General features: G+C 28.9%; 2 protein-coding genes across 3 annotated transcripts; one reads left to right on the forward strand and one right to left on the reverse strand.

Moving 5' to 3' along the window:
* The first annotated feature begins 6,287 nt into the window (after nucleotides 1–6,287).
* LOC108457463 (linoleate 9S-lipoxygenase 5-like) lies at nucleotides 6,288–10,048 on the forward strand. Of its 2 annotated transcripts, XM_017756542.2 has the most exons (8): nucleotides 6,288–6,734; nucleotides 6,857–7,146; nucleotides 7,236–7,815; nucleotides 7,896–7,981; nucleotides 8,073–8,180; nucleotides 8,262–8,566; nucleotides 8,639–8,902; nucleotides 8,984–10,048. In XM_017756542.2, exons 1-8 carry the CDS (start codon nucleotides 6,515–6,517, stop codon nucleotides 9,750–9,752), a joined length of 2,622 nt encoding a protein of 873 aa, XP_017612031.1. In that variant the 5' UTR covers nucleotides 6,288–6,514; the 3' UTR covers nucleotides 9,753–10,048. The 2 variants fall into 2 exon arrangements, with proteins under 2 accessions (XP_017612031.1, XP_017612030.1); XM_017756541.2 differs by having other exon boundaries at nucleotides 8,262–8,902.
* A 1,165-nt stretch (nucleotides 10,049–11,213) lies between these two features.
* Nucleotides 11,214–15,498, reverse strand: LOC108456180 (primary amine oxidase 1). Its single transcript, XM_017754779.2, has 4 exons — nucleotides 14,268–15,498; nucleotides 14,016–14,129; nucleotides 11,980–12,521; nucleotides 11,214–11,600 (listed from the first exon to the last, which is right to left on the reverse strand). The coding sequence occupies exons 1-4, from the start codon at nucleotides 15,432–15,434 to the stop codon at nucleotides 11,444–11,446; spliced, it is 1,980 nt and encodes a 659-aa protein (XP_017610268.1). The 5' UTR covers nucleotides 15,435–15,498; the 3' UTR covers nucleotides 11,214–11,443.
* Between the last annotated feature and the right edge of the window lie 1,027 nt (nucleotides 15,499–16,525).

The following is a 16,525-nucleotide window of genomic DNA, read 5'->3' on the forward strand; positions in this document are numbered from 1 at the left end:
CAAAAAAAAAGTCATTTTAACCCTTGCAGTTACATTTTTTGTCAAATCACCTCAAAATTGATGGAAAAATTAACGTTTGTTAACTATACTTGTACACGTAGATTGCCACATGAATGACATGTTAATATTTAATTGATTTTTAAATTTTAAAAAATATAATCTTTACTCTTTTTTTAATGATTTTAAAGATTTTAAATTTTAAAAATTAATTTTCTATTTTTTATTTAAAAAAATAAATGTTGATGTATCATCCACATGACAATCCACGAATATGTCACGTCAACAAAATTACAAAACATGACTTTTCTATCTATTTTGGAGTGATTTGACAAATAACACAAATTTAAGGGCTAAAAAAGACGAAAAATTAAATGGGGCACTAAAATGACTTTTTTTTTATAAAGTTTAAGGTCAAATAATTCATTATGTCTTTTAAAAGTTACGAGGCAACATTTTACTTTTCTTTATATATTTTCATTTTAAATTATGTCACATGAGATTTTATAAGTCATTTAATGGTTTCAATAATAGGAGGCCATTTTTGGTTTAACATTGATAGTTTGGGAATATAATTAGAACATTTTGAAGTTTAGAGACCAATTTAGAATGAGGGTCATAGTTTGGGGATGTTTGGTGCAATTAACTCAAAAATTGCTCCCTAAACTTCAAAGCGTTCTAATTACATCTCTAAACTATCAAAATTGTATCAATCAAGTCCTCCATTATTAAAATTGTTTAATTTAACCATGAAAGAAAACACATCAAATCTTGTGTGGCATAATTTAAAATGAATATTGTAAAAACGGATGTTGTAAAAAATATTGGTTTTAAAGTTTTCATAACTTTTACAAAAGTTTTATCGTTTACTCCTTCTTTTTTATTGATATAACATTGATAATTTAATGATGCAATTAAAAATTTTAAATTTTAAAGATCAATTTAAAATAGATATCATAGTTTTAAGATGTTTGATACTATTACTCTTTACGGTGGAGGGATTTTTTTTTTTTTTTAGATTTATTTCAAACTTTGGAGCTAAAAGTAAAAATGAGAGAATGAAAGCTACTGATATTTTGACACTTCTATTAAGTTTGAGAGCACATGACAAATGAAGTAATTTTTTAGCAAGCATGATCAAATATATTATTTCACATATCTCATTCCTAATCAACTATTGAAAAAAATTGTTTATCGCAATATTTTCTATTTTAGAGATTTTAACTTAATAAACTCTTATAAACTTTGCTTCACCAAATGCTACAATTAAAAATTTTAACCACTAAATCTTTCATCTATATCCAAATCAACTAACAAAACTGAAAAATCTATTTACCAAACACCGTATTATTTTCTACCGGAAAAAAAGTACAAAATTAACGGGTGGTGGTAGTAAATGAGAAATATAATTAACTGTTAGAGCTATCGTTTTCTTCGGCTGTGTCATATTACACGTTTTTGGGTGTTACGACAAATTATATTGGCCCCATTTAAAGTAAGCACTTTTTTTAAAATTTTCTTTTGTCTGTGGGTATTAATTTATTAATTTTCTCACATTCTGGGAAAGTTAATCGATTATCTGATCTTTATTAAAAATCCTAGATAAGATCTTGACACGTGATTCAGACCAGAAATATTATTTTATTTTCTTCAGTTTTCATATTATGCGAAATAACAACAAAAAGTTTACCCACATGCATCAAAGAGTTAATTCCAGAACAAACAAAAACCCATTCAATAATATACCCAATAAAAGTACTATGAAGGCAATTTTACTGAGAGTAATTATTATATTTTGTCTTTTTTTAATTTAAAAATAGTAAATTAACTTATGTAGGATACATAAAAAATAAATTGATTTTTTAAAATTTTATTTATTTATATTATTAAAATTAATGTAATTGATAAAATAATTAAATAAAAAATAAATGATGGAAGCAAAGATGCACGAAAATCAAAGCTCAAGCCGAAATTTAAAAAAATCATTTGAAGAGGTTAAAATGAGATATTACGGAGAGATAAACTTTATATTTAAAAAATCAAAATCAAGAAATCCCTCAAGACATTATCATTTCTCATGAAAGTTTTATCTTGTAAATTCTACCAAAAAGTATGAAAACCAAGGATCTCATGAAAGTTCTATATTGTAAATTCTACCAAAAAGTATGAAAACCAAGGATACGTGTCGATGATCCCTATTTATGATAATGAGAGTGAGAAAACACAGCAACCGTCATCTAAATGTTTTTTTAATTATTTAGGTATTTTATAGAGAAGTTAGGACAGTCTCACTCCATATAGATTTTTCAACGTATTTATCCAACGAATTCAGTACTCAATCTTTCTTATTATGTAAGTTTATTAAGATGTAGATATTGATCACGAATTTTAAAATTATTTTATATAGATTTTAAAATAAAATTCATTTACATAATTTATGTTTATTTTATATGTAGTGGTGAAGTTATTTTTTTAACTGGTCGAAATTAAATTATATATTTTAAAATAATAAAATATATTTTCATCATTTTAATAATCTATATCTTTATTTTTTAAAATAGTTAAATTAAATTTTTATCATTTTGAGGAACTAAAATATAATTTTATCATTATTAAATTTTATAATTATAAAAGATCTAAATTAAAATTTTACCAATTTAGGGGTGTCAGAGGAGGTGCTCATGGGCTAGGTCTAGGTCGGGTATAAATATGATATTAACATATTTTATACTTGTCCAAGTCTAGCCCGATCTAAAATCTAGGCCTAAAATTTTGTTCTAACCCGCTCATCTTATTTTTATTTTTTAAATATTTAATAAATTTATAAATTTTTATTTATTGAAATTTTTATATAGTTAGCTTAACATTATTTTAATTTTTAGATTAGAATAGTATTATATATTTAGTATAGGTTTATTTTTTAATGTGTACTAAATTACTTAATATATAAATATAATATAATATAAAGTATTATAAACTCGGGCCAGATTCGGATCTTGATTTTTCAAGTTTGAGCTCAATTCATATTTTTAACGAGCCTAATTTTTTTATTCAAATTTTTTCAAATTTCAAACAGACTTTTAGGTCTAAACAAATAACTCAATCCGTAAATAGTTGTATCCACTACCATATGAATGTACTTGCAAATTATAAATATGTATAACCATTTATTTGACGGTAAAAATTTCAATCATTAATTTTTTTAAAGTATTAAATATTTTTAAAAAGTAATATTTTTACATATTTTAAAATTTTATATACAACAATGAGTTAGTTTAACCATCACTTCATTGAAATATTAAAATAAATAATGTTAATTTGCTTTATTTTTTGTGCAAAAGTCAAATTGATTTTTATGCTAGTGACATGAAGTTGTTATTATGTCCAGACAAGGACAGAAAGTTTAATCCCAATATTAATGGGGACGAGTCACTTCAATCCCGTCAATTTCTTTTTCTTAGATTTTTTGAACCGTTGATGATAAATGTGTTTGATTACTCTTCTCAATATTAATTTTGGGGTTTGGATTTATGGAGTTATTTTACTAAAATAAGATTTGTTTTAGAGTTTTTGTGTGAATTTGTTTTAGAGGTCTCTCTATTATAATAACTTGAATAAATTAGTCCCTCTAATGTTAAATAGATTAATTTAGTCCTTGTATTATTAAAAAATTAATTGAGGACAAATTGTAATAAAGTTAACATTTATTGTTTTTAAAAATATTTTTATGATTCTATAAATAAAATATTTTATTTGGAATTGAACTACGATCGAAGCAAATAAGAATCAAATTGATCCATTTAATAATAAATGGACTAATTTAATTCAATCCCACTAATACATGGACCACCTTTTACATTATTTAGTAAAATTTCAAAACTTTTTTATAAATACATTTAAAAAATTAAAATCTTCAAGCAAAATAAAATCATCAACAACTTTTTATATAGTATTTTTTAAAGTTAAATTTCATATTTTAAATATAAAATATTTGTTTCACATTATAAAATTAAATTTTACTGTAAAATAAATAAATAAATATATATAACTCAGTTCACTTCAAGTAACCATAATTTTTAACTTGTATTTTATACACGCCAAACACCACAATTCAAATTAATTATCGATTTTTCTTAAAATTAAATTTTATACAAATATTATTCTTTGAGTGTGAATTAATTTTAGCTTTTTGCTGTCAATACATTCCAGCTTGAAGCTCCCACTACCTTTTCACACACTTTTGCACCATGTTTGAAAAAAAAAGGCAAAGTTACATCATAGGTCCCTGTATTTTTCAAAATTTAGAATTTAATTTCTATTTATTTTTATTTTAGGAATTAATGTTTATACTTTTTAGATTTCAAAATTTAAATACAATTGTTAACAATATTAATTTTTTTTTGTTAAGCTTATTATCATGACATTTTGAAATAAAAGATATTCACTTCATACCAATGTAATTAAAAAAAATGGTGTTATAATAGACCCAAATCTTAACAAAATTGATTTAATAGTGTTAATAATTAGAGCCAAATTTTAAAATTTAAAAATAAAAAACTAAAATTTTATAAATAAAAGTACAAAAATTAAATTTAAAATTTAAAAATATGAAAACTAAATGAATTTAGTTTTGACGGTAGATCACATGAATCTTAATAAATATCTGATGGATATGAATATTGGTGTGTGTTGACTTTGGACGCATCGTTTCAATTTTATTTATATTTTTAAATATTATTCATATACTTTATAACTTAATTTTAATTGCTTAATAAAACTAATTATAAATTAATATACATGTATTATACCTTTAGTTACACATATAGAAATATGTTTACATACAAATATAATTTTTTTAAATGATTAATTAAGTTAAATGATTTAAATTAATGATTATGTTATATTGTAAATGTAATTTTAAAACATAAAAATTATTAAGGAATAAATTAAAATTGATTTAAAGGAATCATAATAACGTATTAATCAATATAAGTCGGTGCGCACCGATATAGACTAGTATTAACCTAAATAGATCGTGATATATCAAATTTTTAGTTAAAACGGAACCCATTACAATATTATTTTTAAAATTATAAAAATAAAAATATCTTTATATAATATTTTTAAGTGGTTGTCACCAGTAATCCATTCTTTGGAAAATAACAAGGAAAGGATTATTAATGAATGATGGTAACATGACCATTGACGTGTAGCATTATTAATTTTAGCCATTAAAAAAATACATGATGTAATAAAACAACTTATTAATAAAATCCAAACTAAATTATTTATTCTATTCAAGGTTGTTGAATTGAGTGATGAATAATTTAATATTAAAATTGTGTGTGGATCTCATGAATAAATATAATAATTAATATTAGGAATGTTTACCTAATTTAGTACTTTTATTTATTTAACTTTAAATTTAAAAACTCAATATAATTATCCAACCTAAAAAGATGTTTGAAAAATAAAACCCAAGAATGATCCTTTTAGCTTCTTTTAAGAAATTTTCTATAAGGTATTGGTAGGTAAAAGTATCATAAATCCTTTATATTAGGAGTTGAATTATATTTTTATTTAAAAAATAATCATTATATGTTAAATTAAAGAATAAGCTGATCGTTTAGTTAAAAATTCTATTCATTTTATTGTTAAGAATTGAGCTTTGTATGTTAGCTTGAGGTATATGTGATAAGTCATGAATGAAATTATTAACAAAAAAATTAATTTTCTCTTTAATTTAACATTTAAGACTAATTTACGTATTTTTGACTAAAAAAACAAAATATAAATTAACTCTTAGTACTTGAGACTTCTAAAGTACTTTTAACCCATATTGTTAGTTAGAAGCATGATAATCATATAAAAAACAACTCATAAAGCAAAGACCCTTTAGCATCCAAAGTTTGTTGGATTTTCAGTCTCATCATCTATATATATGATATATAGATTTTGTCTGGTTATTTTCATTTTTTGCATATTGTATTTTGTACTAATTTGATTATAAAATTTAAATCTTAAACTCTAAATTTTAAACATTTAATTATAATTATTTAGATATATATTTATATTTAACTTCTCATCTAAATGTACTCTATTTGAAACTATAAAACTAAAACAAATAGCTCAAATTGCAAATATAAAATATGGTAATTTACTTTGTAGTCTATTTGCAATTTGTATTTATATATTATAGATATATCTACAATTATACCAAGTTGTACGAAGACCAATGAGTCAATGACCACCATGGACCCATAGAATTTGGAATCGGGTCCTTTAATTAGGTACTAATAAAGAGATAAAGATGTCAAATGCTTTCAATAAAAAAAGCAAAAAAAATAATAAAGACATTGAAAAAGGCACTGTGATTGGTTGTCATTCCCATATATTTAAGTCCTTGATGAGTTCATCAACTCCAACTCTACAACAAAAACCAGTTTCCGAAATCCTCAATTAGATCATTGTTTTTTTTTTTTTTTTGGTTCTTTGGGTAGCTTTTGCAGCTTTTTTGATGGGGTTTTGTGGGAAGTTTTGTGGGAAACCAAAAACGAAAGATAAAGGCATAATGGAAGAGGATGACGAGAAGATGAAGATCAAAGGAACGGTTGTTTTAATGAAGAAAAATGTAATGGACATGAATGATCTCACTGCTTCGTTTCTTGATCGAGTTTATGAGCTTTTTGGCAGAGGTGTTTCTTTGCAGCTTATCAGTGCTGTTTATACCGATCCTGGTTAGGTTCTTTGTTTTATTTTTCTGGGTTTTTGAGCTTAATATAACTTAACATGCCTGCTATTATGTCACCTTTGCTTTGAAGTAATGTTCACTCGGTGTTTGTTTTAATACTTGTATCAGCCAATGAGATGCGAGGGAAGCTTGGGAAACCAGCAAATTTAGAGAAATGGATCACAAAGATTACTCCATTAACAGCAGGGGAAATCACGTTTTCTGTCACATTTGAATGGGATGAATCCATAGGTGTCCCTGGAGCTTTCATAATAAAGAACCGACACCATAGCCAGTTCTACCTCAAGACAGTCACCTTAGAAGATGTTCCTGGTCATGGCAGGGTTCATTTCGTTTGCAATTCCTGGGTTTATCCGACACATCGATACAAGTATGATCGAGTCTTCTTCTCTAACAAGGTAACTTTGTTGTCCATTTGCAAGCATTTTGTTTGGTTTTGTTAATATTTGGGGTGATATATATATAACTTTGATGTTTCTGGTTTTAGACCTACCTTCCATCTCAAATGGCTGTACCCTTGCGTAAGTATAGGGAAGAAGAGCTGGTGAATCTCAGAGGAGATGGAAAAGGATGTCTCAAAGAATGGGACAGAGTTTATGACTATGATTTCTACAATGACTTAGCGATGCCGGAAAGGGGTCATGATTTTCATCGTCCAGTTCTTGGAGGATCGTTGGATTGTCCTTATCCCAGAAGAGGGAGAACCGGTCGGAAACCACACAAAAAAGATTCGAGAACGGAGAGCAGACTGTTTCTTCTAAGCTTAAAGATTTATGTACCACGCGACGAACAGTTTAGCCTCGTGAAGTTCTCAGATTTCGTTGCCTACGCTTTGAAATCTTTGTTTCAGGTACTTATCCCAGAGGTTGCAGCATTATGTGACAAAACCATAAATGAATTTGATTCCTTTCAAGATGTACTTGATCTTTATGAAGGTGGTATCAAACTACCAAATGATGCCACTCTTAAGAAGATAAGGGATTGTGTCCCTTGGGAGATGATCAGGGAACTTGTTCGTAACGACGGTGAGAGATTGATGAAGTTCCCGATGCCTGCTGTTATCAAAGGTATATATATTCGAGTCATAGGTTTAGTATATTTGAGTTTTCTCTTACGACTTACAAATGACCCCGTCATGTTGTTACAGAGGATAGGTCTGCTTGGAGGACAGACGAAGAGTTTGCACGAGAGACACTCGCAGGCGTCAACCCAGTAATCATCAGTAGGCTGCAAGTAAAATACAACATTTTTTGTATTTCAATATCTTTTATCTCAAAAAAGTATTTATGGTCTAATCTAAATAAATCATAAAACATGTATGTAGGAATTCCCCCCTGCAAGCAAGCTTGATCCTGAAGTATATGGAAACCAGAAAAGTACCATTACAAAGGAACATATTGAGAGAAACATGGATGGATTCACTGTGGAAGATGTGCTATTTCACACTTTCATCTGGTTTTTGCTAGTTTGTAATGTTTCTTTCTAGATTACTAATTGGACTCTTTTGATTCAGGCTCTAAAACACAACAAATTGTTTATATTGAACCATCACGATGCCTTGATGCCTTACTTGGCAAGGATAAATTCCACTACCACAAAGACTTATGCCACAAGAACTCTGTTTTTCCTACAAGAGGATGACACGCTGAAGCCATTGGCAATCGAGTTGAGCTTGCCGCATCCGCAAGGCGACAGCCACGGTGCTGTAAGCAAAGTTTTCACCCCGGCTGAGGATGGTGTTGGAAGTTCGATCTGGCAGTTGGCTAAAGCTTATGCTGCTGTGAATGATTCTGGCTACCATCAGCTGGTTTCTCATTGGTATGATGCTGAAATGCCGATGCTTGATGCTTTATGTATTTCAAATTTAGCAACTTGTTGTCATGTTTGCAGGTTAAACACCCATGCTGTAATCGAGCCATTTATAATCGCTGCTAATAGACAGCTGAGTGTGGTTCACCCTATATATAAGCTTCTTCATCCCCATTTCCGTGATACAATGAACATAAATGCTTTGGCTCGTCAGACACTCATCAATGCCGGTGGTGTACTTGAATTAACAGTCTTTCCAGGAAAATATGCACTTGAAATGTCATCTGCTATTTACAGGAACTGGGTTTTCACTGAACAGGCTCTCCCTGTTGATCTAGTTAAGAGGTAAATCTAAAGCCAAGCTATATACTGATATCTTTCATTAATAATTTAAAGCAAACACCTTTAAACACCCTTTATTTTCAGAGGAATGGCAGTGCCGGATTCGAGCTGTCCCTATGGACTCAAATTGATGATAAACGATTACCCATACGCCGTTGATGGGTTAGAAATCTGGGCCGCCATTGAAACCTGGGTAACCGAGTACTGTTCTTTCTACTACCCATCAGATGAAACAGTAAAAAACGACACTGAAATCCAATCATGGTGGTCGGAGGTCAAAAACGAAGGCCACGGCGATTTAAGAAACGAACCATGGTGGCCGGAGATGAACACATTAGCCGATCTCACCCAAGCATGTACCATCATCATATGGATAGCTTCCGCTTTCCACGCAGCTGTCAATTTCGGACAATACCCATACGCCGGATACCTCCCAAACAGACCAACAGTCAGCCGTCGGTTCATGCCGGAACCAGGCACCAAAGAATACGACGAGCTCGAAAACGACCCAGATTTGGCTTTCTTGAAAACAATCACCGCACAGTTCCAAACTTTACTAGGTGTATCACTTATAGAAGTCTTATCAAGGCATTCAACCGATGAAATATACTTGGGGCAAAGAGATACAGCGGAATGGACCACCGACGATGAACCCTTAGCCGCATTTGAAAGATTCGGGAAGAAACTGTTGGAAATTGAGAGTAGGATTATGGAAAGAAACAATGATAGTAAATTGAAGAACAGAGTTGGACCGGTGAAGGTGCCGTATACATTATTGTATCCTAATACATCGGATTACAGCAGAGAAGGTGGGCTTACAGGGAAGGGAATCCCCAATAGTATCTCGATATAAAGCTCTTTGCCATTGGCAGGCTTTCCATGGCAGGAAAGTATCGATTTATGGGAATATAATAGATTTTCCCTTTTTTTTTTTGGGGGTGTGTAAACTTCAACCAAAAGGTAAGTTAGAGATGTCAAAGAATAAATTAGATTCATTGCTTGTGCAGAATTAGATAAATAAATAAAGGCAGTTTCTGGATATGATCGGAGAATATAGGGAAGAGTGGTCCAAGTGGAGAGGATGACTTAGGGATGCCAACTTTATTTGGGTTTAATCCGATAATTCTAGCATTATTTTTCGATTTTAAATTCGAATTATTAAATTATTTATTTGATATTTCATTATGTTATCTTCCAAAGTAAATAATAGGATACCCATTGTTCAATCTGAATCAATTATCCATACAAATAAAACCAACTTAAATGATAGATGTATGTAAGTTAGAGAAATAATTGTATAAAATTGTGATTCTATGTTATTTTAATAAAAAATTGATTTATCATTCTCTTATTAAAAAATAAAAGTTTCGTACAATTTCTTCTCATGCAAATTAGTATGGGTATAGTGAAAACAATGTTGACGTGACAGTTTCATCAATAATTTATTAATGAGATATTGATAGAGTGATCATTTTAAACAATTTTCTTAAAGGATATAATTAAATTAATAAAAATTATATTTATCAAAATAAGAATGATTTTATTTTAAGGTGACTAACAGGATAATTTATCCAATTAATTTCAACATCAACTTCAAATTTACTACAAATAATAAATAAAATATACAATCAAAATCTAAATCTATAAAATAACAAAATGAATATATGCAAATACGTCTTGAATGGCTAAAAGTACTATATAAGCTTTTATATTAGATTGTATTTTGCTCACTCTACTTAAAAAAAAGATAAATTATTCTTTAATGTTAGATTATTGAACAAATTGGTTATTTTATTTAAAAATCATTTGTTTTACTATTAAAAATTAGCGTAACTATTAAAATAACTGATAATAACACATGGTGTGTTACGTGTATTTTATGTTGACATATAAAACTATTTTATAATAATATAAATTAATAAAAATCTAACAAAATTACCATTTTACTCTTTAATTTATTGTATATTTCAATTATTAATGTAACAGTCATTTTCTATGTCCATGCCAAACAAAATATTAGATTGATTAAAAATCATTTGGGTTGGGTTCACTATTTATTAAAATCTTATATATATTATTTCAACAATTGGAAGTTGGAATAGAATTGCTAAAAATAAATTCAAATTCTTTTATACATTTTATTTTATAAATACTTTTTATAATTAAAATATTTTTGTACTAGTTTAATATTTTCAAGTTTATAATTATCTCTCTTAAATTTTTTTTACATAATTTAAACATAAATTCTCTTCTTAAAAATACAATATATTTTATGTTTATATTTATAGTGATATATGCATTCATTTTAAAAGAATTATTTATCTTGCAAAAATAAATAATATTATTTTTTGTTTATTTTTGTATTAAAATATTATATTAACACCTGATCCACACAGAACTAATCCAATATATACCCAGTATTTAGAGTGTATGTAGTAAATGCAATTTCTTTTTCAATCTTCGAGTAAACATTTTTTTTACAGTGATTAAAGTATTTTTTCTTTGTTATTAATGTTACATGTTATGTTACATGGCAACATCGTATTAAAGCAGCAAAGGATTGGATTCGAAAAAATTTGCCGGCCGAAGCTGAAACTCGCTATGAACGGTCGGCATCACCGGAAAATCTTCTTGATATGGAATGTGATGGACGCCTAAGGTGTACCATAAAACTATATCTTTGTTTTCTATCTTTCTATTCCTGCAAACAACATACCCGTATGATATATTTGTAACTGTACACAAATTTAAAATAAACTCAACGCATTATTATTTGTTTCCATCAAATTTTGGTAGTAGGAAACAGCATATTTAGTGTTTAGGATTTAAGATTCAGAATTTGAGTTTAAAGTTTTAAATTTTAGATTCAAAGTTTGAGGTTCAATCCTTAAGATTTAAGGTTTTAAGTTCAACAATTTAAATAAAAAATTATTAAAATTATGTATTAATAATATAAAAATTTATTAAAATATCTTTAAATAATTTAAAAAGCTATAAATGAAATGGTGAAAAAGATTATTCGATGTCAAAATAATCATTTCCCCTGTCCCTATAAGAAAAAAATTAAGTAAAGCTATTACCTCTGGCTCCAGACGGCTAAGCCATCATCTCCACGGCTTCTATCAGCATAAAACCCACCAGCCCATCTCTCTGACTTATTGTATGCTGTCACCCAAACTTGGTATTTGGTGTAAGCGGTCCTAATTTCAGGATAATCATCGTCGGCTAAGAGAGAAGTTATCGGCTGCCCCGGTATTAGTCGGTAAGCCACTTGATTTCCGACCTTTGTTTTCTTATTTGGGTTCGCAATCAACAACTCAGCTGGCTCTAAGCCAAGCCGTAACCGAGCATCCGCTTCCGTTTTAGCGGTTTCCGTAACGACCCTCCAGTAGCTTTTTCTTGGAGAGGCGTTAACGTCCGTTACTCTTGTTGTTTTTGGTTTGGCTCTGACGAAGGAGTTGCTGTTACCGTCAACGTCAATATCAAGGTAGTATGTGAGGTAATGGTCGTGGTTAACGGCGACGGTGTTGTCGGCTACTAACGTTCCGTAAACGTCCGCCGTTATTTGCTTCTTATTTGCGTAAGGACTGCCTTTCAGCAATAAAATCCCCGTCAAATCCACCTGAGAGACAACTAACGGTTAGCATGAAATATTTTAATTATTTTAAAATTTTAAAAAGAAAAAAATATAATTAATCTATTCGAACTGAATTTATATTAGTCGAAAATAATTATGTAAATATATTTGTAAATAATTTATATTAAAATTAATAAAACTTTCTTTAATATTGAAGTTTCAAAGATATTAGAGTTATTTACCTCTTCTAACTTTAAAAAAATCAATTTAATCTTCCTATTATTATTATTTCATCTTAAAATTAAATGGTAAAGTCAACATTTTTTAATCTTCTTCACGTTGCACATACACTAATTGTCACATGGATGATACACTAACTTTTAATTAAAATTTTAAATTTTAAAAATTCAAAAATTATAAAACTATTTTTAAAAATTTAAAATTATTAAAATTGTTTAAAATTTATTTTTAATATCTTTTAATTTTAAAAATTAATTAAATGATGACAAGTCATCTACATGGCAATTCACGTGTATGTCACATCAACAAAGTTAACATCGTTAACTTTTTATTTATTTTAGGTAATTTGACAAAAATACAAGTTTAAAAACTAAAAGAGGCAAAAAAAATTAAATGAATAACTAAAATGATTTTTTATAAAGTTGGAAGGCCAAAAATAATATTGAAGTTTCAAAGATATTGGAGGAGTGAGAGAGAGGTAGGTACTTTGGCCCTTTAAAATGAAAAATTACTACTTTAATTCTTCAAAATTTATAAAAGTTTAAATTAATATATGGTAAAACTATAATTTACGGTTAAAATGTTAAATTTTAATTTAGTCATTTTAAAAATCATAAAGTTATAAGTCAATATAATGATGAAATTATAATTTAGTGCTCATAAAAATATATAACTTAATCTAAACCCTCCTAAAACCTATCTAGCTTAACCCTTGGATATTGGTATATTAAGTTTAAATTCCATCATTTTTAAGTTATTTTGAGTTTATATTGTTTTTATATAACTTGTATAAAATGTAAAAAAAAAAATTGTTACTTTAAAAAAATCAGTTAAATCTTTTTCTGATTGTATTGATGTCGGATTAACTAATAACACTAACTCAATCAATAACTCAACAATTTTGATTCAAACAAGAATCCATACCCGACTCAACTCATTTTGACCATAGAAAGGCAACAGTCCAAACTTGAACCAACTTGAATGTGAAACAATACAAATTTAAAATGACCTAAATCAATAACTCAAAACGATTTGAACCGTAGTGTAAAACCTAGATGATAAAACTTGAATGATTTAAAATCGAAAATTTCAATTAATAAACACGAAAGGACCCATAATCCTAACCCTAAAACAATACTAACCTAAAATTAATCCAAATCTAAAATAGTATAAAAAATTCAAAACCCTAAGTAACGCAATTTAAAACCAACCTAACCCGTTGACATTGATTCTAAAATATACAAAGTCAACCCATAAGAATTAAAAGAGTTTTAAAATGTGAAGGTTTAAGAATCATACCCCAATTTTAATGGTGCCACAATGCTTGAATTCCCAGTCAAGTACGTAGTCGTAATTTCCCACGGTAGCTATCATTCTGACAACCAATGTTTTTTCTGGTTGCCCACTCCTTATCTACAAAATTCATTTCAAACAAAAAACCTAAGCTCAATAAATATTAGGTCAAATTGTAAATGAATTTTTTTTAAAATAATTTAATGCATATTTTTTAAAAAAAATTTAACAGTTAAAAAGTCGCATAGAATACCTTACCACAGTTCCAGGGTTATTAATTTCAGCATGTCTCCACGCAATATCACCTGCATCCCTTTGAAATATGCAAATAACCTTTTCCATTTTCATAGCCTGTCCGTCTGCCCCTGCCACGTACCCGTCCATATACTCGGCATTCGCCGGACAATCGATCAATGGCTGCAGAGTGCTTGCGGATCGTCCAAACCCGAACTCTCCGATATCCATGAAAGTCCTGAAATACCATTCTCTTTCGGGGTCCATATACGGCACGAAGGTTTCGGACACATGACCCCTGTATAGAACCTGACGGTACTTCTTCATTCTCGCATCGAAAATCGAAGCTGTCGATATCACGGTCCCGGCTCGAGCATTGAATCCCACATGGAATTTCCAGTTACCCCATTTCACGTTGTTTCCTTCAATTTCGAACCCTTTTCCCGTCGCGTTATTACATGTGACCGGATCAATCTTTTTGTTCGATCGGAAATCGGTTCCCTCGGCTTTAGGTACAGGAACTCTGAATCGATCGATGTAGTTCGTGATACGCATTGAATCAACATCGATGAATAAACTAATCCCTTCGATCGGCCTTGCGTAGACATTAACCGAGCCTCCTCGATAGTAACATGTGATCCGAAGAGTTCGTTTTGTCACCTTTTCGCCGTACCAACCAACGGTGAGTGGCACACAAGAAACTTCGGACATGTTTAAACCCCTATTCACAATTGATTTCATGAATTTTGGGTATTGAAAAGGCAGTCTACTAGCCTTAACAAACTCATTAAAAGTAAACGGAGGGTAACCATGACCGGTATAAACACGGTTCGATTCGATCGATCCACTGGCTAAATCAACAACGAGTTCCCGTGTGTCCCCTCCAGCTCGAACCACCACCTTAGCTCGTCGAAACTGAGCGTTTTTGTTTGTTTTCTTCGAACATAACCAGCTAAGAACATCGATTTTCTCCGGTTCTTCGAGATCGACGAAGTGATACGTAACATTAGGAAGCGAACCGATACTCGATTTATCAACTATGAGCTTTATGTGGTTTAATTCAGTTGGGGTAAGGGGATCTAAAGGATGATGATGAAAAAGGCTCAGACTTGAACAAAATTGTAATAAAAAAGCTAAAAAAAACAAAGGAACAAAAGTCATGGATTCTGATTTATCTCCAAACAGAAACATTTGACTAAGCTGTCATGTTTTTAGGACAAAACTAAACTGTCTTGACCTATATATAAGGGAATATTTATGCATATAATAAAAAGTACCCAAAGGACAAGACTAGGTCCAACTGCTAAATTAATGGAGGGTTTGCTCACCACAAAAGCATAATATATAATCATTGCCAATTGCCAACTGCTCAATCTTCCCATTATAAAATTCCTGTCCTTTGAATATTCAATGCAGACTCTGATACTTTCAACTCTTCTTTTATTGTTTGTTACTCTTTAAAGTCTTCTTTCGGTGGCAAAACGTGAGTAAATGTAGTAATTATATCAGGAGGTAAATTATATTTTATTTATTTTATTTAAAAATAAATAAATTAGTTTCTTTATATTAAATTAAATAGTAAATTGATTATTTTGTTAAAAATTTCGTCCATACGGTTAAAAACTAATCCTTGTCTATCAACGTGAGGTACATGTAGCACGTCATATATATGTGTTATTATCTGATTATTACATAAGTCACACCAGTTTCTAATATTACAAATGGATATAATTTTAATAGGAATAATTGGTTTACTTTTTATTTAACATACAAGAAATATTTTGTACATCTTTTTAGTAGAGAGGTAAAAATAAAATTTGATTCCTATTATAAGAGGTTTCAGGTATTTTTACTACAAAATATGACATTCGAATTAATTTTTAAAATGTTGGAGGGTTTAATTAATTTTTTAAAAAATTAAAGGATTTAATTAAAACTTCTAAAAGTTTTGAGAACACTAATAAGAATTTTCAAAATTTTAAAATTGTCTAATGATAAAATTTTTAAATTTTCGAGGTCTCCTAGCATTCCCCTATATCTTTTTACTTTTTTATTTTTTTGTAAATCGTATAATTCTATTGAATCTCAACTTATCTAAAATTGAATTATATCAGTCTTTCAATAAATAAATAAAACATTATTAAATTAATTTTTCTATCCATAAAACCCGAATTCAAAACTTTATTTAAAAGATATTAAATTGTTTTAGACTGGATATATATCAACGTTATAAATTAATAATTTTAACGCGGATCACGTCATTTGCATGATGAGATTATTGT

The sequence above is a fragment of the Gossypium arboreum genome, chromosome 9 (genome assembly GCF_025698485.1).
Source record: "Gossypium arboreum isolate Shixiya-1 chromosome 9, ASM2569848v2, whole genome shotgun sequence".
Taxonomy (NCBI): domain Eukaryota; kingdom Viridiplantae; phylum Streptophyta; class Magnoliopsida; order Malvales; family Malvaceae; genus Gossypium; species Gossypium arboreum.

What these genes read in the sequence shown, in the direction of transcription:
- LOC108456180 (XM_017754779.2), bottom strand. Translation starts at nt 15,434, where the DNA reads ATGTTTCTGTTTGGAGATAAATCAGAATCCATGACTTTTGTTCCTTTG. An exon ending in TTAATAACCCTGGAACTGTG is followed by an intron (nt 14,130 to 14,267) that starts GTAAGGTATTCT and finishes TGAATTTTGTAG; the next exon opens with ATAAGGAGTGGGCAACCAGA. An exon ending in GTGGCACCATTAAAATTGGG is followed by an intron (nt 12,522 to 14,015) that starts GTATGATTCTTA and finishes GTTGTCTCTCAG; the next exon opens with GTGGATTTGACGGGGATTTT.
- LOC108457463 (XM_017756541.2), top strand. Translation starts at nt 6,515, where the DNA reads ATGGGGTTTTGTGGGAAGTTTTGTGGGAAACCAAAAACGAAAGATAAA. An exon ending in ATGGATTCACTGTGGAAGAT is followed by an intron (nt 8,181 to 8,261) that starts GTGCTATTTCAC and finishes CTTTTGATTCAG; the next exon opens with GCTCTAAAACACAACAAATT. An exon ending in CCTGTTGATCTAGTTAAGAG is followed by an intron (nt 8,903 to 8,983) that starts GTAAATCTAAAG and finishes CTTTATTTTCAG; the next exon opens with AGGAATGGCAGTGCCGGATT.